The following is a 20,005-nucleotide window of genomic DNA, read 5'->3' on the forward strand; positions in this document are numbered from 1 at the left end:
AATTCTCTGGGATAAAAAGGGCTTTATTAGTGCTGGTCCTGGTTACTTAAATACATCAGGACAATTTTATATTGCTGTTACGTGGTCATTCACTTGCAGTAGCAAACAGCCACAACCCAGAGATGTCATTGCCAAGACTGACTTGGGGAACACTGGACATTTTATCAGCAATGCTGGTGATGAGGTGATTGGTAGAGCTGAGGTGAGCTGAGCAAGGACAAACAGCTTTCTTCAAACATCACAGCCCCTGGTATCTTCAGTGGAGTGGTGACGTCAGTCTCTGTAAATCAGACTTATCCCAGTCCAAATTCCTGAAATAACTCTTTGTTTCTTTCTAATATTTATGATGTCACTCACCCCAGCAAGGAAAAAAAAAAGGAACTTAAACTTTCTCACTCCACAGTTTGAGAATCTGAAATAAATAATTCTGGTAAAGCATATTTTAAAAGAATAAAGCAAGTTTAAAGCAATAACCATATGCTACTTTTAGATTTTTATGTGCAAGCTTTTGGCACTTAGCCAAAATGTTGCTGTTCCTTTTCAGGACTGAATGATCCAGCTGGTGGCTTAGAACCCACATCCAACCATCAGAAGGCGTCCATTCCACTCACTGGGTTTTTCTCTGGAGGAAATAAGGATTGCTGGTTTAGGCAACAGACAGCTGGGCATTTTCTCTTGGACTTGCATAAGGTCAAATTTGTGGTAGAACAGATTTCTGGTCTGAGGTTACAGAGTTCAGTGCCTTCATGAGGGGAGGGGCAAGGTGGGCATGAACTCATTTTTACCCACAAAGAACACAATACAGAAGGCCAGGATGTGTCACTGCCCAGCCCACAGAACCTGATGCTCTGATCTGACCCTTTCCAGCAGCTCTAGATGCACAGCCACAGGGTCAGTTTTGGACCACATTGTCTGAAACCCAGTACAACAACCTGAACAACCTGTACTGTGCAGCCAGCTGTTTGTGTTAAGCATTCTCCACAGGAGAAAAGAAGTGGAAGAATATCCCAGCTGAACATATGACTCTGTCAGTGAGGTCAGAACCCTTGCCAAGGCACAATGGCCTGTCTCTGCCTTCACGTGGAGTTTTTTCTTGATTTGCTGTGCTTGATGCTTCACTTCATTTCCCTGAGGATCAGTCACAAAGGAGGTGACTGATGCCTTCAGCTCTGGAGTCTGCTGTACACAGAGAAGTTTGGCAGTTCCCTTCTCTCACCTGATGCATCTGCCTTATATGGGCTGGGAATCAGAATCAGGGAGGAAGAGGATAGGAGATATTAAACAAGACAAGTGAGGTGAGTCAGACAAACCGGTCAGTTTGAGGAGAGAGAGGGCTTGGGATGTCCTGTGAGGACCAAAGGAGCAATAACAAACCACCCTGTGCCTTTTCTCATGTTCTTTCCTCGCAGTAGTTGAATGTTCAAACCATCTTTCCGTTCACTCCCTTTGTGCAGAGACTCTGCTAGATCTGTGCTGACAGCATTATATTTAATAGCCAAGATTTCTAAATGCATCCAAGATTTCTAATATCATCCTGCTCAAATAGCTCTGGATTTCTGCACTATTATCATGCTATAATGATGCAGTTGCAATGAGTTTACATTTTCCTGCATTGCAGCACATACTACAGTGTATCAGTAGCTTCTCAATAAATCCACAGCCTTCAAAAGGGCATTCAAATTCTGATCATTTCTGTCTCAGACACAGCATTTTCCCGTTGTTCCTTGCAGGTGAAAAACTTCCATCCTTCCTGATACAGTATTCTCACATGGCTTCTAAGGCAAATATTGAGCCAGACACCATCCTCCCAGGTGTGCAACCCTTGTTGTTCAGCGATTCAGTGAAGGTGTTGCTGTCAATAGCATTTAATCCAGCAAAACTGCCTGGAAGCTGCTCTCAGTATGGATATGGATGAGTCACAAACCCACTCTTCTGTAGTGTAACACTCCGTATGAAAATACCCAAGTATCACTTTTCCTTCAGGTCACGGACTTACAGATTAAAAAACCCAACCTATTCAATGTTTCCAGCCTTACAGGAAATGTAAAACTCCTTAATTTTTCTCAAACAACTCAAGCCAAAGGAAAACACACTCTTTTCTTTCCTGACACAAAAGTTTAAATATTTTCTGTTTCATACTGCATTGATATCTTTCATGGCATAAATTGCAAAAATGAGAGAATAAAAGACAGAAGGAAATGAAACCTTCTACAATAAAACCTGCTAGTCTTGGGTGTTCCTGAAAAATATGTAACTGGAAATACAGGAATCCGTTACTGAAAGGATGAAACACACCCAAAATCTTCTTAAACAATCAAATATTGAGACATATTCTGACTTAACTTTGGCAGGAACTGTGAAGGAAGAATAGCAGTGCAGTAGCAGGGAAGAGTCTTATCTCAAGCTTGGATTTTTTCTCAGGAGACAATCAGCTCAGCAACAGTTAAGGTGGTGGGGAAAATTTATGGAAATTTATATTTTCAGTCAGTGCAAATCATTAGTGAAATAAGTTTGATGATCTCACTAATTGCCTCAAAAAACATATGGAATGGCAACTACCTTGATGTGATGCTCAGAGGCACAATTTAGTGTTGGATTTGGCAGTGCTGGGTTAATGGTCTGACTTAATGATCTTAAAGGTCTTTTCCAACCCAAATAATTCTATGACTCAGAAAAAGCCAGGAAACAGAGATGCAGGAAGCAGATGCTGGAAAGACACTGTGACACTGTTCTTGTGAAAGACTGGGATGCACCAGTAGACTTTGGGTCAAAATTGCAACCAGGGAGGAAAGTTCTTTTAAACACAGACTCTATGAATGGACCTGCTTGATCAGTGAGTAGTGTAGGTCACTGGTATTTTAACTGAGATTTAAAATCCAAAAGCTTTCAAATGATCTTATTATGTGATAATCTCTCCGTTCATGATCAAGGAGAAAAGTTTCAATCACCATTTCCACTGTAGTTTGGAAACGTATTTGGTTTAATCTTCAGAAAACGAGTTAAAACAGCCTTTGGGTGTTTTCCCAGTTTTCTCAGGGATCAAAATTTCCAGAAGGAAATATTTGAAAGGTGTCTTTATTAGTGTTTCAAACCTTAGAGGAACTTACTTTTGTGCTCAAATATATTAAATATGTGTAACAACCTATTAAACATACTCATCCTGATTTCAAATATGGGCACAGATAGATTGGAAATGTTTATACACATATAGAGCTATAAAAATGAAATTGAAACAATCCATTAACTGCTAATGATAACCAGATATGTACTGCTAGCACACAGCCTTTTCTGCATTCAAAAAGCAAAAACAAAATCCTTATCCCAGTTTAAACAGAAACCTTATGTTACATTTACTCTTCAGCATCTCAATTACAACCTGAGGAGAATTTGCCAGCAAACACCCAGTGCTCAGGAGGCTGGTGGGAATCTTTTCCTTGGCTACACTGAAGCTGATTCTCCCCTGAACTACAAAAACCAGGACTGACTTGGGCAAATAACAGGTATCTTTGTGTAAGGCCAAACTGGCCTCAGGGAGCAGAACAAACATATCCCTTGACATTACACCAAGTTACTTCACACAGACAAATTCACTGAGGCAACAATTACTGCAAATAATATCACATACACAGCTGTATATACATTTATCCTTTTGACAAAACCAGAATGTTATAGCATTCCATTTGACATTTCTGATAGATTTCCAGAGAGATTTGACAAATTTCTTTTCCCTCTTGAGCTGCTAAACAGATTCACTGAAGTAGATGGCATCAGAAAGTAATGCCCCATCCAGCCCTGAAGATAAAATGGGGTTTGCAGGACTAACTTAACAGGAATATTCTCCTCACTCCATGTTCAGCAGCAGACAGTGCACACCAGGTTGCCAATTTTTGGTGCTGTAAGTAATGTACTTTTACAGGCTGTGAAAAAAACCCCCGTGTGTTTGCTTTTTGTATGAGAAAGTACAAAGTTCTTACCTGCTGGTGAAATGTTACAGGCACCCCATGTAGATCATTAAGCATGAGAATTCATGGTACTCACAAACTATCACCATTCCTAGAGCCCAACTATTTGGCAGAAGGTCATGAAGGAAGAAAAGTGTTAGAAATCAAAGTTCAGAGAAGACCTTCATGTTTAGAGAAGACCTTCATGTTTAACCCAAGTCAGTGAGCAAACCTCCAGCCAAACCCACAGCCCACAGTTGGGACACTCCATGCCAGGGAACATGGCAGAGCTGCTGCTTTGTCAAACTGCACTTTAAACAGCCTGGCACTGTCTTCTTCTCTTGCCTGAGAGGAGCAGAAGTGAGAGGATGATATAGGGAGAGAATACAGACAAAAGCAGCAGAGAGAAGGAAGCTTTTATCACCAGTTGGATGTGTGCCACAGAGACCAATTATATACATTTGACAGCAACCATTATAATTCCAGAGTCCTTGAACAAATCACAAGCAGAAAGGTTACCTTCCTTGCAAATGTTCATTGCCATTAAATAACTGACCCAGACTAGAGGGTGAAGGCAGCACTTAAGAGAGAATTTGGGGGAAGGGAGGAAGTGGAGAATCTTATTACATGTACACCTGAGAAAACCCCATCATTTGTTCTGAAAGAGGAATTGCAGATTCACTGCAGATACTGGATTTGCAGCAGAGCAGACAGTGTTCTGCAAATGCAAATCCTACAGACAGCAGGGACAAAACAGGCGAGAGAAAGAATTTCTTTCTGATACCAGTGTCAACACTTGACTAAATTTGGTGAGGCTTATGGTTTCGCCCTCCAGTTTAAAAAATCACAAGGCCTGGTCCCATATTCCTTGTGCTTTTAAGTTTAGACTGCTATGGAGGCTACTGACAAAGAAAGGTGCCTTAGATCAGACTCCATAGTTACACACGTAATGACCACATCTAAGTGAAGGATTTATATTTCATGAAACATGTATTTCAATATCAAAGAGAGAGTTGAGGCACCTGCTAACAAGTGGGTACCTTGTTCTCTCACAGTAACAGAGACATGATATTGGGAGATCTCAGGATCTCTATGGATTTCATCCTCTGTGAGCAATCATTCCATACACCTGATGAAAAGCTTCACCAAAAAACAGCAGATAAACCAAGGTGTTTTGGTGCATGGCATTCACATTTCTTCAGCACATCCCAGTTATTTGGGTTGTATCCTTCCAGAGAAGGTTCAAATTGCCTTTCATTTTAACAGATACATGCAGTCAGATGGTTCTCTCTTTTCACACATGTTGAAAGTTTATTGTTCTCTTAATTCAGAGTAAAATCTAATTGGAAATCACTATTTGCAAAAGAACAGGGAGTCAAACATGATTCTGAATTTCTGTTCTGAGGTTGGCTCTTTCAATACAGGATTTGCTGGGTAGGATAGAAAGTTCCCAGGCTCTTTCCAGCTGAAATTTCTCCTCTGCCAGACACATGATTCAAGAAACTAGACATACACACACACAAAAAATAAAATTTCTGGCTCCAGATCCTCTTGCAAATGTCACAACCCAACTTGGACAATGCTTATTTTTAACACAACATACAGCAAACTATCATGATGCAAAAGAAAAAGGAGGAAGAGAGAGAGAGAGAGAAGAGATGTTGGCTCAGTCAATTTATTTCTGGGAGACATCAAGCCTTTACAAAAAGAACCAGTAATGAGGGCACAAAATGCTGAAGAAAAGAAAGGCACAAAATCAACAAGTTTTGTAGAATGACTCAAAGGAACACAAGTGCTGTTCACAGCACAAGGTGACTTGTAACAGAGTAAGAAATAGTCATGTTAGACCTCTATGTATAAAATGAGCTCTTATTTTATTGTTCTAGACTTGTGGACTTTTTGCAAGATCCAAAAGGCAAAGATATTTTAATGTACCCGTTTCTGTATTCAGAAGAGAATGCTCACAGCTCAAAGGCTACAGTTTTCAGCTCTGAATCAGAAAGGATATATTATAATTGCAAACATAAAATTTAAGCTCCTTTCACTCATAAGAAGAGGGACAATTTGAGAGAGCAGTACAGATCGCTAAAGAGAATTCTCCCACATAATAATTCTCTTATTAATTCAGCTGAGTTTAATAAGTGATCCTTCCTTAGTTCCCAAAAGCCTGCACCAGAACATCCGTAGAAATAAATCTTCAGTCTCAATGGTCCTGCTTAAGAAGGTGAGGCTAAAATGCTTAATCAAAGAAATGTACTTATTTGTCACATCTGATTCAAAGTTTACAAAATTCAGCAAGGAATAATACCTGCTATTGTCCTTGGATGCAGTTTTCAGCCATGCCTGATCTTGGCGACTCACCAATATATCTGGTATGAAAGAAATTAACTGTTTCCAGATCCTAGGAGCAAAGTTACTCCCACTACAGCATTAAAGTTGAGAACCTCTGCCTCTGAGACTTGGAATCCCACAAGGATTCCACAAGGAATCAACAGGACAAAAACTCCACCAAATGTCAGACCAGAAGTTCTGCTGTGGGGCAGGAAGTCAAAAAGTCCATTAAGTTTAGTAAAAAGGCTTATGAACCACTAGAACTAATTTTTTACAGCTTTCCACAGACAATTTGCATTGTGCTCTTCCATTTTTTCCATCTACTTTCAATCCCATCACTAAGGTCTTCCTCTACTGCAGGTTGCATAATCTGCAGAGGAAAGGGGAGCTGGGAGACTGCAATAGTTCCTCCAGTTTATCTGCAAGGACACAGTGGGCATGGTAAGGCAGCAGAAAGTAAGCCCATATGCATCAGTAGTTCCCCCTAATTTGAATGCAACATCAAGATAAAAACAGATAGAGAAACCTGATGGAGAGTTGTAGTGAGGAGATAGGAAGGAGTGGGATGGTAGAAAGCAAAGGGATAGAATACACAAAGTCAGGGCAGGCTGTGTTTGGGAGTGGAGAGAGAGCCAAGGGGTGTTATAGGTGTTAGAAAAGTCTGATTTTGAGACAGAAACAGAGACACAGGATGACAGTGGTTATTTGCTGTGAGTGACTAAATGTGAGTCTGAGAAGTGGAAGGAAGTGTAGAAGTCTTGTATTTTGGGATGCACCCCCCCAAACCTGCAAATCCTGCACATGTACATGACAGACAGGACAGAGACGTGTGTGCAAGGACAACCCAGTGGAGAGACAACACCACTGTGTGTGCAAAATACACAATGTGCACGAGAGAGGATGGAGCAGGAAGTAGGAGTGTGCGTGTGAAGCTAGAGGAGCACCGGGAAAGGGGAACACCAGAACAAGAAGGAACTGACAGAGGGGAAGGAGACAAAGATTAAGAACTTGGGGGGGGGGGATGTACAGTCTTGCACAGGCATGAAAGAGAAGGCAGAGGGAAGGGAAAGGAACCGACAAGGGAAACGTTTGTCACACAGAAAACACACTTGATGAAAAACAAGCATAAGAAGATGGTGAAAAAGATAATAAGAGATACATAGGGTTGAGAATAGAATAAAGGAAGAGTGAAGAACAAATTAAAAGAGAAAAAAAAAGAACAAGAAAGATTTATTAGTCAACAGAAAGCACAAATCTCAGTGAAGAGATTTAAAGAAAAGGCTAAGGCACAACACACTATGGGCAGAACCAGAAATTCCCTGCAGACCAGCCCTTTGATCTGCCCTCTCCAGACCTCCATGTCAACTCTCCTTCCCAGTGGACTCCTCCTTTAAGAACACGTTGGCACCTCCAGCCACAGCCTGTTTGCCTCCCTGAACCCGGGGCTCCAAGGATCGTCGCTGTTGGGGGCACGGAAGGTGCGAACGGAGCCACTTCCAAAGAAACACTGTCTTGAAAATCAAGACAAAAACAATGAAAGGTGGAACCTGTAGTGGTCAGAGCCAAGTGCTGTGCTGGTCAGGGAGGTGGAGCTGCTCTGACAGCTGCTTTCCTTACCTTGGGTGCTCATGAGTGACTGGGCTGTCTCACTGCAGCTGCTGCAGGCTGAAGCTCTCTATGTCGCCTCCATGCAATTGTATTTCCAGGAGTCTTGGAGAGGTTATTTGTGCTCTGCAGTGGTTGAAAAGTAAAGGAAATACAAGGAGCAAAGCAACCCCTGGCCCCTTAAGGACAAAAGTTTCAGGAGAATCTGGTGCACTGGTGTGAGAACGAGCAAAGAGCCACACAGAAAGTAAGAAAAAGTGTGTCAGAGACTGGGAGGGGCGGAGAAGGAAAATGCAAAGATCTGACAGGAAACCAGACTATAAATCTGCTTAGGGTTTGAAAAAAACACATTTCTGCTCCCCAGCGATAGAGCCTGTTTGCAAATGACTCTGCACACAGGTGACAGCAGAGCCCCAAGCACCAGGCAAGCAAATAAAGGGGCACCTTTGCCCCTTCCCCGGGAAGAGCAGTGGGCAGAGGCGGCGGCAGCAAAAAGCCTGGCTCAGACAGAGAAAGCAGCCTGGCTCCACTGCCTCACTTCCAGCTCTCCAGACTTCCATGTTCCCTAAACCAAAAGGGGACATGCTGAATGCCAGCCTTGCTGCTGCTCTGCCTCTCCCACCACAGATAGTCTCAGGGCACACGCTGGACTAAAGCAGGAGGGAAAGGAAAAAGAAAGAAAGAACTGAAGAAAACAGTTTCAAGAACAACAGTTCCAGGCAGAAGGAGTTCTGGGTTTTCCCGAGGTTTCAAAGTTTTTTCAAGAAACCATCTATCTTATTAATAGGTGCTTCTGCTAGAAATGTAGTCAACAGGGTTTATTTTATGCATTAGATTATTTTGCAGTTGAATGATACTTTAAACAATGCATTTTCCAAAGGAAGTTTTGCCGACACAAAGAAGCCACAGCATCTTGTACTGCTTCAGTGCTGGACTCCAGGTTTGAGGCCAACAGGCAAACCTGTTGATGGGTCTCACTGAGGACGTTCACCTCTAGGCTGCAACCAGGAGCCTCCCACCACAGGCAAACCGACCAGAGCCAGTCCCTGCCCTCACTGTGCTCCCGCTCCTGTGGGACCAGGAGTCACCATCACTTCTAGAAACATCCTTCAGCTCTGCTGCCACCCCGCTCAGGGATCCTGAGCCTGAACACCTTGCATGATGTGCTGGCTCCTGTTCTGCTGCTGCCTATTTAATCCCAAGGTGGGAAAACAAGGCACAGGTACCGCTGTGGTCCTGGTCGCTCCCGAGGCTTTACCTTTGCACTGGGCAGACATGCACAGGTGAAGCCTCACTGGAGTCAGGAATAGGTCCTGGATGTGTGAAGATCAGAGAAAAGACCACTTGAAGGAAGAGTTATGTGAGTGTGATAAGGATGTGTGTTTGTGAGGGTGATTGCCAAGCTCACCAGTCTGGAATACATTCTGCTCCCTGAATTTTTGTGAGGTTGTTTTTCTTTGAGGGTGACCAGAAGAAAGCAACTATGTATATATGGGTGTGTTTTTATTTCCTGAGAGGAAATAACAGAAATAAAAGCAGAAACACAAGGGATAATAAGCAAAAGCGACGTATGATAGATAACTTAGGAATGTGGGGAGTGGAAAAGCACGATGACAGTAATGGAGTAAGAGAATGAGAAAGGAAAAAATAGTTGGTAGAGAATAAAAGAAAACACAACAAACGGAAATAATTATAAAAGAACAGTGGAAAAACTATCAAAGGATACAGGGGCGTCAAAGACAACAGAATGGAGGAAGTGAGATGATAAAGTGAGAAGAGGAAATGTGAGGGAGAAAATACATGGCTCAAAGGGTTGTTACAATAACATGCAAAAGTGTTCTTAGAAAACTTAAAGCCTGAATCCTGCGAAAATCGCGAGGGAGCAAAATGTGGAGGGCAGCTCTGCCTCAGTTCTCCCCGATTTTTTCTCTAGTTTCACATGTTTGTACCTGTACCTGGACTGGTGAGGATGTAAGTTTATCTATAAAGTTGATACTGAAAGGAATTCTGGAAGGAATTCCAGTTCTCTAAATCAAGATTTCTCCAAGATTAAGGAAGGCAGGAATTTCTGCCTCTGGTTGAACAATAGCAGAACACACTACGTGTCCCTATCAATTTTTTTCCAGTGAGGACTATACTGTTTTGTGCTACTGATATTCACGTGCAACTTTACCAAAATTCCCTGTTGAACAAACTTGGAGCTGCATGTGACAAGGTGCAGGAAATCCTCCTGCTTTGAGCAGCCAAAAAAATCTATCCATGTGACAACAGCACAGGCGAGGTTCTGCAATTTCTGACCAGGGGAAAGTGATATTTTGGGAAAAAAACTGTGCAACAGAGCTGCAAGAATCATGGCCTACAATTATTCAGTCAAAGGCAATATATTACTTTTGAGTCAAGCTTTCTGCTGCTTTCACAGAGGAAGCTGATTCGTGCATGCAACAGAGGAACCATTTTAAGCACAACCAGAGAAACTCTGCTGGCAGGAGGCTTTGTGGCTGCACTTCGATTTAAAACCCACAGATCTTCCACACATGGTTCCCAACCTGAAAGGAAAAACATGCTAGAAATTCAAATCAAGACTCTCCAAGTCTCATTACAGCTTTCTCCTTCTGTCCTTGGTTTCTTTGGCAAACAGGGTGTCAGACAGCACACTCTGAAATCACCCTACGGAGCCGAGCAGAGGGTCAGGTATCATTTGTTCCTGTTTTTGCTTTTGTTTTTTGGGGGTTTTTTTTAATGTTGTAGATTACAAACAGCTCAAAAAGTACAACAACTGTTTTAAAGGAGATCCCACATTTCTCTGGGCCTAAAGTGGTACCCTAGAGATGAAGCAATTATCCAGTGAAGCCTGAGCAGCTTTAAGGAATCTATCACTGAAACTCAAAGGACCTAAAATTCTCATAGTCATAAAGGCTTTACTGGCAAACTGAGATTAGCTGAGCAGGATCCAGCCATCAATCACAAAGCCACATGTAACTGAGCATCAACTTTTTCTTATAGGAATTTACAGTCTTAATCCCAGTTTTCGGTTATAAAAAACTCTCTCAAGCTATAAAAGTGTTATGGTGAGGTTACAGTTCCTCGAGGCTGGTGGACTGAAGTTATGTGTTTCACACAATGTAAGTGTAGAAAATAATTATGTTCTGTTTGCCAACCAGAAAATACAAGAAAATTCAGGTGCACAACCTAAAATACAGCAAAAAGCTGCAGAGTTTGAATCGTGGGCTTTCCTGACCCAAATGTAGAGTCTAGGATCTTGACTAGTAGAGTTCTAAGCAGGAAAATTTCCTTTCTTTTTTGGTGAGAAAAAGGAATTGCCTCAAAAAGATGCCTGTCTTTTTCATCTGTTTCTTTTTTTTTACAATTATAAAAAAAAAATCCACTGGAATTTTCAGTTTAACAAGCTGTCCAGTTAAGGGGTAACAATAAACAATGCTTCCTTTTTTTTTTTTTTTCTTTTTTCTTTTTGTTTGTTGGTTATGGCTTCTCAAACTCCTTTTATTAAACTTGGTATAGGAAACAATAAATTTCACCTCTGCCTGCAAAGTCACCTGGAAGGACACACCTGGTGTATTTGTTGCCTCCCTCTTTCCCAGAGACTTCAGAAAAGAAGGGCATATTTAGTTCCTACCAATCACTCTGATTTTGCAGGATTTGAGCCCTAATGGTATAACCTGAATAACAAATGCACGTTAAGACCTTTGGTTGTGCTGCACCTTCCCTTCCTCCAGGCTTTTACTTTGGGATCCTTGCATAAAAAAAGCCAGCAAAATTTCAACATTATTCTACTATTCCATTAGGGTGATCAAACAGTGGGGAAGATTTGGAATCTCCACGTTGTTGTTGGCTCCTAAGTATTTTGGTCATGGGGATGTTCATACCGTGACATTGTTATGGGTATGAAATCTATGGAAAGTTTCTCTTCTTCTCATTCTTAAACTTCCTACACTGGTTCTCCTTCTACACCATGACTTCCTACAGAAGGCCTTTTTACAAAGGTGATTCATCAGCTCAGGAGAGGCCGTAAGTCAGAACTGAAGCTGCCACAGAGCTTTAAATAGCTGCAGACCGAAGAGTTAAAAAAATATCAGCATTTGGAAGTAAAGAAACACGAAACTATCCAGCTCTTAATCTGCTGCTCCTTTTCTTCTATCCCCTTCTTCTCCCCAGAGATCCATCCCAGCCCACGAGGAGACTGCCCTTGACTCCTTATCAGTGTAACAGTCCTGAAAATCCCTGGATACCAGAAACGCATTTCACAAACTAGTGATTTGAGAACTAATATATTGCATTTCTCCTGCATGCCTGAGCACAGCAGCACCCTCTATATTGTTAACACAACCCTTCCAACTCTTTAGAGCAGAGAAGGAGAAGTATTAAATATTTTCCCCGTTTTACATATTTTATATTATCAGCCTTGCTCAACTATCCTCAGAGACTATCACTCTTACTTAAGGATGCTCACAATTTATCATTTTTCTCTGGAGATCTGACTTCCAGAACAGAAGTATTTCCCTATTCAATTCACCAGCCTGTGGATAAGCAGCTGTTAGTGTTCATTTGCCTTTTCTAGGCATTAACATCAAAAATACCCCTTGATCTTAAAAAGTGACACACGGCGGGATTTCTTTAACACCTTTGGGGGTAATGGCTTAAATCCAACAGGGAAATGTTCTTATCTATAGGTTTATGATACACATTTAACAGTGTTTCAATTGCCTGAACTATGAAATAAGATGACAGGCAAACATATATCAGTAGGGAACAGACAGAATAAAATTCTCTCTTTCATTTGACAGTGGTAGGGGTTATGTATTTTTGCACTAAATGTACAATCTCTGTTGAATTCAACAGCATAATGGGATTTATCTGAGTCAGATAGTAGCATATGCACCCATTATGGAAAATTTGGGTTCAAATCCAATTCAGAACCTGGGTTCCCAATCCATGGCACAGGGGGTAGTGCCTTGCCAAAACACCAGCCCTCCACTGAAGCAAAGAACCCAGATTTGGGGTTCTGACAGGACAAGGTGGAATGGTTTTAGGCTGAAAGAGGGTAGATTTAGACTGGATATTGGGAATAAATTTCTCCCACTGAGGGTGGGGAGGTCCTGGCACAGGTTGCCCAGAGAAGCTGTGGCTGCTCCATCCCTGGAAGTGTCCAAGGCCAGGTTGGACAGGGCTTGAAGCAACCTGAGATAGTGGAAGGTGTCCCTGCCCATGGAAGGGGGTGGAACTGGATGGGCTTTAGGGTCCCTTCCAACCCAAACCATTCTGGGATTCCACAATTCTATGATTCTACGACCTATTCTACCCCTTCTTGGGGTCAAAGGGAGGGAAGCTCCAGACTCTGATGCTCTTTCCAGAAAAGTCAGAGTTAATTTAGTTATTACTCCAACAAGTCTCTTTTCATCACACATATATAATTCAGCAAAACTGAGTATGAGCCATAGCTCAGGTGCTTATGCTCTTCCTTCTGTTCTTAATTACATGTCCATAGGGTTTAAAATCCAAGGATCTTTAAACTTTCCAGACAAATAATTTAGTTTCACAGCAACCAATGAGTTACATATTTATATCCATACTCAATAGATGATGAGACAAAGTATTGGGGTGACAAGAAAGGAATATTTATTCCCCTTAAAAGTGTTTAAAATGGAGGTATTTTCACATAATTCAATTCAAAAAACCACCGACGATCTATTTAAAAAAAACCCACAAAACAACATCTGGAAAAAATTTAAAAAGTCAAGGCGGAAACTTATAGCATTTTTTTATGAAATTAAGGGGGACAGGAAGGAATCCAATCACTATTACTGAAAAAAAAAATAAAGAGTTCAGATCATTATCACCAGAACAAATCCTGGGAAAAAAATAATTTTAGTTCAAAAACTTCTGTTAAAATTTTTTGTAAATTAATTAATCAGTCCCATATCTCATCTTTTGCTTAAAATACAAGGTCATCTTTCCCCATTTATGCAATAGCAGCGTTGTCAGTATGCATTCTGATTATTAGACTGAAGGATTTAACATATCTGCAATCTGAAGGAATAATCTATCAAACTTGAAATTTAGAAGATATATGGAGAGGTTGAGTTACTTATTTTTTTTGTTTGTTTGTTTGAAACTGGAAGGTTTCTTGTCTTCTTTATAGGTCAGCATTTATTCAAATTATAAAAGTATGCAGATTTTTAATAGAGACAAATTGAAAGCAACTGCAGAATGGGTCCCATCCTTCAACATTCTCTCTCTTTTTAATCTGTACAAATTCTTTAAAAGGTCAGGAGGAGGAAAACTTGTGCTAAGAGCTGTGCTTTGAGAGAAAACGTACCTCACAGAAACAAGAATATTAATAATATAAATGATGTAATAGCTAAAAAAGAATTTTATATTGATCCACATAGTTTGAATTACAAGGGTTTTTTTTTTCCATATCTTAAGTGTCCAGGGAATGCAGCACAGACCTGGAAGTTAAGGAGTTTTTAACTTTCGTTGCAGCTCTGATGCCAACATCCTCTGTGATTCACAAAATCCAGCAGAGAATCACAACACCCTTGAACCCGAAACTGTTACATAAATGAGGTGTGTCAAAACCAGACCATGGAGCCCCACGTGAGCACATCATAAGTAAGTGTTAGGAAAGCAAGAATTACTATATTGAGTCACACCAAAGATCCGCCTCTCTCAGAGAACAGAAACTGTATTTCCCCAAAGCTGGAAGCTGAACTCATCCGTATGGAAATACAGCTCCACTGCAGGAACATGAGCTGGTTCATTATAGAGGAGACAGGGATAAAGTTATGAAACAGGAATTTGCCAAAAGCAACTTGGGCTAAGTCAGTAATTTGATGGAGAAGTTACCAGAGCCCAGAGGCCAGACTGAGATATTACCATGTTATGCCTTATTTCTCCTTATTGTTTCCTTTAAACAGAACGAGCCAAACTCATATGCACAGCTCTTCTGCCACAACAGCAGCGATCACTGCTGAGAGCAGGTTATGAACATATCATGCATTCCAAGCAGGGGGAAGAGGGCAGGAGCAGCAGGTAGTGGGGAGTTCTCAAGTGGTTTTGAACAGCCTGCAAGGCTGAAGTGGCCTGTGTGACTCGGGGCCCAGCCCTGAGCTCACAGAGAGCTCGGTGTCACACCTGATCAGGATGTGTGATTTCTCTGTGACTTGCTGCTTATAAATTGTTTTTTTCAGCTTTGGATGTATTTGCTCATCCAAGCTCTCTTGCTCATTTTCTTTTCAACTGTGCAGCCCCCAAGGGAAGGACACTGAACATTCCTGTAGAAGAGCTCCTAAGATGCATATAAATAGTGGTCATATATCACGGAATATTTTACATATGTGAGATTAAACATGGCCATAAAACTATATGACTGCTATTTATTGATCCATAAATGAATACCTGGGTCTGAATTTTTAACATTTCTCTTTGAAACAATGGTATAGGTTTCTGGAAGCTGTGCTTTTTCACTGCATGACAACTCTGTGTTAGAGTATTAAATACCTTTGCATCTATATATAGGACTTTCATTCCAATACCCATATACCCACAGACATTACAGGCCATGGAATTTGTAACAAGCATTAATTCACTTGTCATTCATGGAGTTGCTTCTGATGCACCTGATGTAACAGAATGCAGATACCACGTCTCAAAATATGCAATGGAAATGAAAATTAATTTAAGTTTCCACAGGCTGAGTCCAGTTTTTTTATCTGTAGATCTAAATTACCACGATTGTAGTAACTTCTTATATTTATGACATTAATAGATAATGATCTCTAATAAAACTGAAGGCTGATTTTATAAGACATTACACTAATTACCTGGTTTGATGTGTTAATTACCTGATTCTTGTGTAAAACACACCAGGCCACTGCAGAGCTCACTGACCCCCATCCATCCACAGAAATATGCCTATGTTGTGTTTTGTATGTAGGAGGGAAAGGATAGAGAGAGAGACACAGTCCCTTCATATTAAGTCTGAAAAAAAATGTTTGTCCAAAATTTACAGCACTGCAAAGTGCTTTAGAATTTAAGAGTCTAAAAAGTTTTGGATAGAACAAAGAAACCATATTGTCTGTTTATGAAAAGACATCAAATTATGTATTTATCCTATTTTGGCTCACCAAAATATGAAAAACTGCTTATAAACTTGTAGGCTTAAGCTTCCAGTGAGTAAAACCTGTAAATTTTAAGAAACCCCAGTGACTCCTAAATTGGACTTTCAGTGAGACAAAGAAGCAATAATCTTAAGAGTATTGACAGAAATGGGGAACCTACCATTTTATATTAGGATTTAGGGAATTATAGATTCCCCTTGCAACTACTGCATCAAATTCTTATCCTTACATTATGAAACAAACCGAATTCTATATTCCATCGTGGATCCACTGAGCTCTTTTTCTACACCAATATAATTGAGGAATTTAACAGTTGCTCACACTAATCCTGAATATTTATCCACAAAAAAATAGTTCTTTCTCAAAACATACCACCAGACAGTCTTTTACTAATTACATCCCTGTTGTTACAGACTTGCCTGCCTTTCTTCTGAGCAGAAGTCATGCACATCCTGTACCTCGGGTATTTCTCTCATCATTAAAAATTAATGTGTGCATGGAGTATATTTGCTTTCACTGTATTTAACAGCTCACTAAAAGGTGATTAAAGGGTTTTTAGCACCATCCATTTAACAAACAAGACAGAAGGTTTCCTTCAGCAACGGTCAGCAATCCATTTCTGGCTGTGCCAGCTTCCCAGGGAAAAAGTCAAGTGTGGTTTGGGTCTTAAGAGACTAACACATCACCAGCAGGCTGCCAGGAAGGCTGAGAGCTGCTTGGAAAACTATGTCTTCTACTGACACATCAGGGAATGGGTTTCCTAGGAAGCATTCTCCAAAATCTTTGTCCTATTCTGTTCTCCCAGAGCCTGACTCTGGTGACTGGTAGATGGAAGTTGCTCGTAAAATGTCAGAGAAGTTGAAATGGGGAATCTGATTTTTCTCTGGCTTTTAGTTTTAGAAAGTGCCTTTTCATACAAAAATTGATTTCAGTAATAGGACATTCTTAAATTAAGTACATATTATTTCCAGCATGGGAATGAATTCAAAGGGCAGTAAATACTAACAAAAGGTGAGTACCTGAGCCAATTAAACTGACCTGGTTCTGTGCATGTGTTTGGGGTCCAGCAGAACTCCAGCACCTCGAGGTCCACTTTCAGGAAGCACAACCACAGAGGAACATGAAGTCCTTGTCTGGCTCTGTGACCATGTGCAGGCAAGGAAGGGAAAAAGGGGAAGGAAACAAAAAGGCTTCCATTTCCTACAGGCTACAAATCTTGCCAGTAATGCTACCTTTAGTTCTGCCTGCCAGAGAGGCGAGTCAGACGCACGGCAGAACCGTGCCCAGCTCCTGAAACTGCAGCAAAACACACAAATGCAGCAGCAGATGCCCTTCCCTGAGACCCCTGCACCAAACAGGGGCTTAGTGAGTGGCTGTATCTGAGTCCAACTTGGTCCAGGAAGATATTTCTGGTCGTCTCTTTAATGAGTGACCAGATGTCTCAAACATTTGTAACTTAGTTAAAATTACTACTCACTGGACAATCTCCATACTCTTCCCAAAGTTGTGTATTTACTTTCAAGTGTGCTGCAGTACAAGCAAAATTATCCTTGGTAAATAATATCCTGTTGTAATAGTGAGCATCCATAAAATATTCTCTGCACAGAGTTAATCCAGCACATGACAGTAACAAAGAATGTGTCTGGAATCTAATGAAGGATGAGAAAGAGAGTGGGTAATCCACCATATAGGGATAATACCATTTAATTTATTTCTTTATACAAAGGTCTAGAAAATATTTCACATTTAGACACAGCCTGTGTCTGGAAATACAAGCAAAGTAACTAAGCAATCATGTAATCAAAGTAATGAGGCAAACAAGCAGGATTTGGAGATGGGTACATAAGTTACAGAAGAATTAACTCTTGAAAAGACAAGAGTACAAGCTCTTAGTTGCCAACATATGAAGACCTCAGGTACAAAAGCTGTAGCTCTCCATAATTCTGAATGGAAAAAGTAAAAAAAACCCCTAACTAATGGAAATGGAAGGGTAGTGAAATTGTCTTAAAAGTGATTCCATACATAGAGAATATTATTGTGGTCCAAAAATCACACAGCAGTCACTGGTCAAAGACCTGTCTGAGGAATATGCTGGTACTTGATGGGCTCAGAGAGAAGAATAGAGATGACAGCAAGGAATAGAAGAAAGCTCTAAATGTAGAATCTGCAGGGAATCAAAAAATCATACAGAAATATTGTACTTCAGATGATGGAAATGAAAGGAGAGAACAGAAAACCAAACCTTGGACATGGAGTATTGGTGGAGGGGGCTGCTGAGCAGGTGTGGAAGGCTCAGTAATGATGAAAACACAGATATACTGATAAAGGGAGAGATTTTGTCTTGATTTCTTAAAGGAGTCCGGGAATAAGTTTACATTTCTAGAGACAGTGGTAGTGTTCTGCTTTCAGCAAAAGATAAGAACTATACATTTATTGTGAATACTACTGCACAGTGCTACAATACCTTCACCTAAAGTTCTCAGTAGTCACTATTTTTCCCAAAGAAAGGAACTCAGTAATATTGACCTGCCCATGCAGAAAAAAACAGGACTGGAAATTTCACAGAACAGCCACAGACGTTCTCACCAGAGGCAAACAAGAAGAGGCCTCATAAGACTTAGCACAACTTGATCCTTATTACATTAAAATCAAGGTCCAACCTTTTTTCCGTGTGGGAAACCATTGTGGACGCCTTAGATATAAGAAACAAAACAAGTGTGACAGTAAGGAACAAAAGGCCTGGTAAAGATGAATTAACAAGGAAGAAAAGTGAGGAGAAAGACTAAGCTGATGATCCAATGCTTTCAGCAGAAGCTTTCACTTTGCTGAGTCTGGTCTGAACTGACAGCCCTGGCTGGGAGCAAAAGCTTCAATGTTCAGAGGGGTGGGGAAGGAGAGCTCACTTTTATATTTTGCTGAGTTGAAAAGTGTCACTTTTCATTTTGCTTTTATGGTTGCTGGAGACCATTACTGCTCACCCTGGATTGGCTTTCCCTGCCCTGCAGAAAGTAAATGACATCTGGGAAGGCAGTAACTGGGTGGTTTATTGGCTCATTCCGTGGTACCCCCACAAAACCACTGCAGGCTCATCTTCAGTGCCTCAGCTTTACATCACTTGGGTGAAGCAGAGCACCAGGGACGGCTACTTTTGTTTGTATAAATCTCAACAGCTTTACAACAGGGAGGCAGGAACACAATGTCTGCTGTGACAAGCCCAGAGGACAGCACCATCAAGACAGGAGACCTTGTAGGAACCTGGTGTCCTTGAAGAGAGGAGGGGGGGATAGGGAGAACTCTTGGGATATGTAGGTGGAATGTGCACATGGTAGAGACACTGGGCAAATCTTATTTCTGGAATAAGACATATAGATCCTTTTTAGCTGAATTCAGAATGTCTCCACTCGCTGTGAGGGGGTGAAGGTAATGCAGAAAGGACAGATTATTTCAGGCATGACCCTGAGAGCAGAGAAAGGGGCACTTCAAAGGCCAACTGCTTCTTTTTGGTCACAGAATTTAGATTAGCCCACTGTGAGACTTCCAAAGGAGGAGACAACTTTGGGTATGATAGACCTCTCTTTTTTCTAATGGATACTCAGTACTACTGTGGAAGAAGAGGAGGAAGAGGAGGCAGCACCCAGCTATGCTGCTGGAATGGTCAGAAGCAAAGGGTAGCTAATTCTGTCATGGAGCAAAAGAGAGTAAGAGAAAACAAGAATAGACATTCTCTGTATGTTCAATGACTGGATGGTGCCAGGGTACCAGTCAGAGACTGGAGGATCAATGCACAAACAAAACCTGCCACTCTGCAGCTCCCTGTAATTAAGGTAGCTGCAAATTGTCCCTGAAAATAGTGCACCATTATAATTAAGGAACAAGACTAAGACAAAGTTAGTATCCTGGATCTCAATTCTGCAAAGTCTTCCATAGGTTCTTCCTCTTCCATGCTGTGAACAGTCCTACTGAAGTAGCAATGCTTAAAATTAAGGCTAC

At 41.0% G+C, this 20,005-nt stretch overlaps 1 protein-coding gene across 3 annotated transcripts in view; it reads right to left on the minus strand.

The window, feature by feature from the left end:
• The window catches only part of CARD11 (caspase recruitment domain family member 11), a 45,396-nt gene extending 37,130 nt beyond the window's left edge, over positions 1-8,266 (minus strand). For all 3 annotated transcript variants that reach the window (XM_027656708.1, XM_027656705.1, XM_027656704.1), the window contains exon 1: positions 7,890-8,266. In XM_027656708.1, the coding sequence (XP_027512509.1) occupies positions 7,890-7,902 (13 nt within the window). In that variant the 5' untranslated portion in view covers positions 7,903-8,266. The remainder of the gene's footprint in view (positions 1-7,889) is intronic.
• Positions 8,267-20,005: the final 11,739 nt, after the last annotated feature.

Source organism: Corapipo altera, unplaced genomic scaffold (assembly GCF_003945725.1).
Source record: "Corapipo altera isolate COAL_440 unplaced genomic scaffold, ASM394572v1 104, whole genome shotgun sequence".
Classification (NCBI taxonomy): domain Eukaryota; kingdom Metazoa; phylum Chordata; class Aves; order Passeriformes; family Pipridae; genus Corapipo; species Corapipo altera.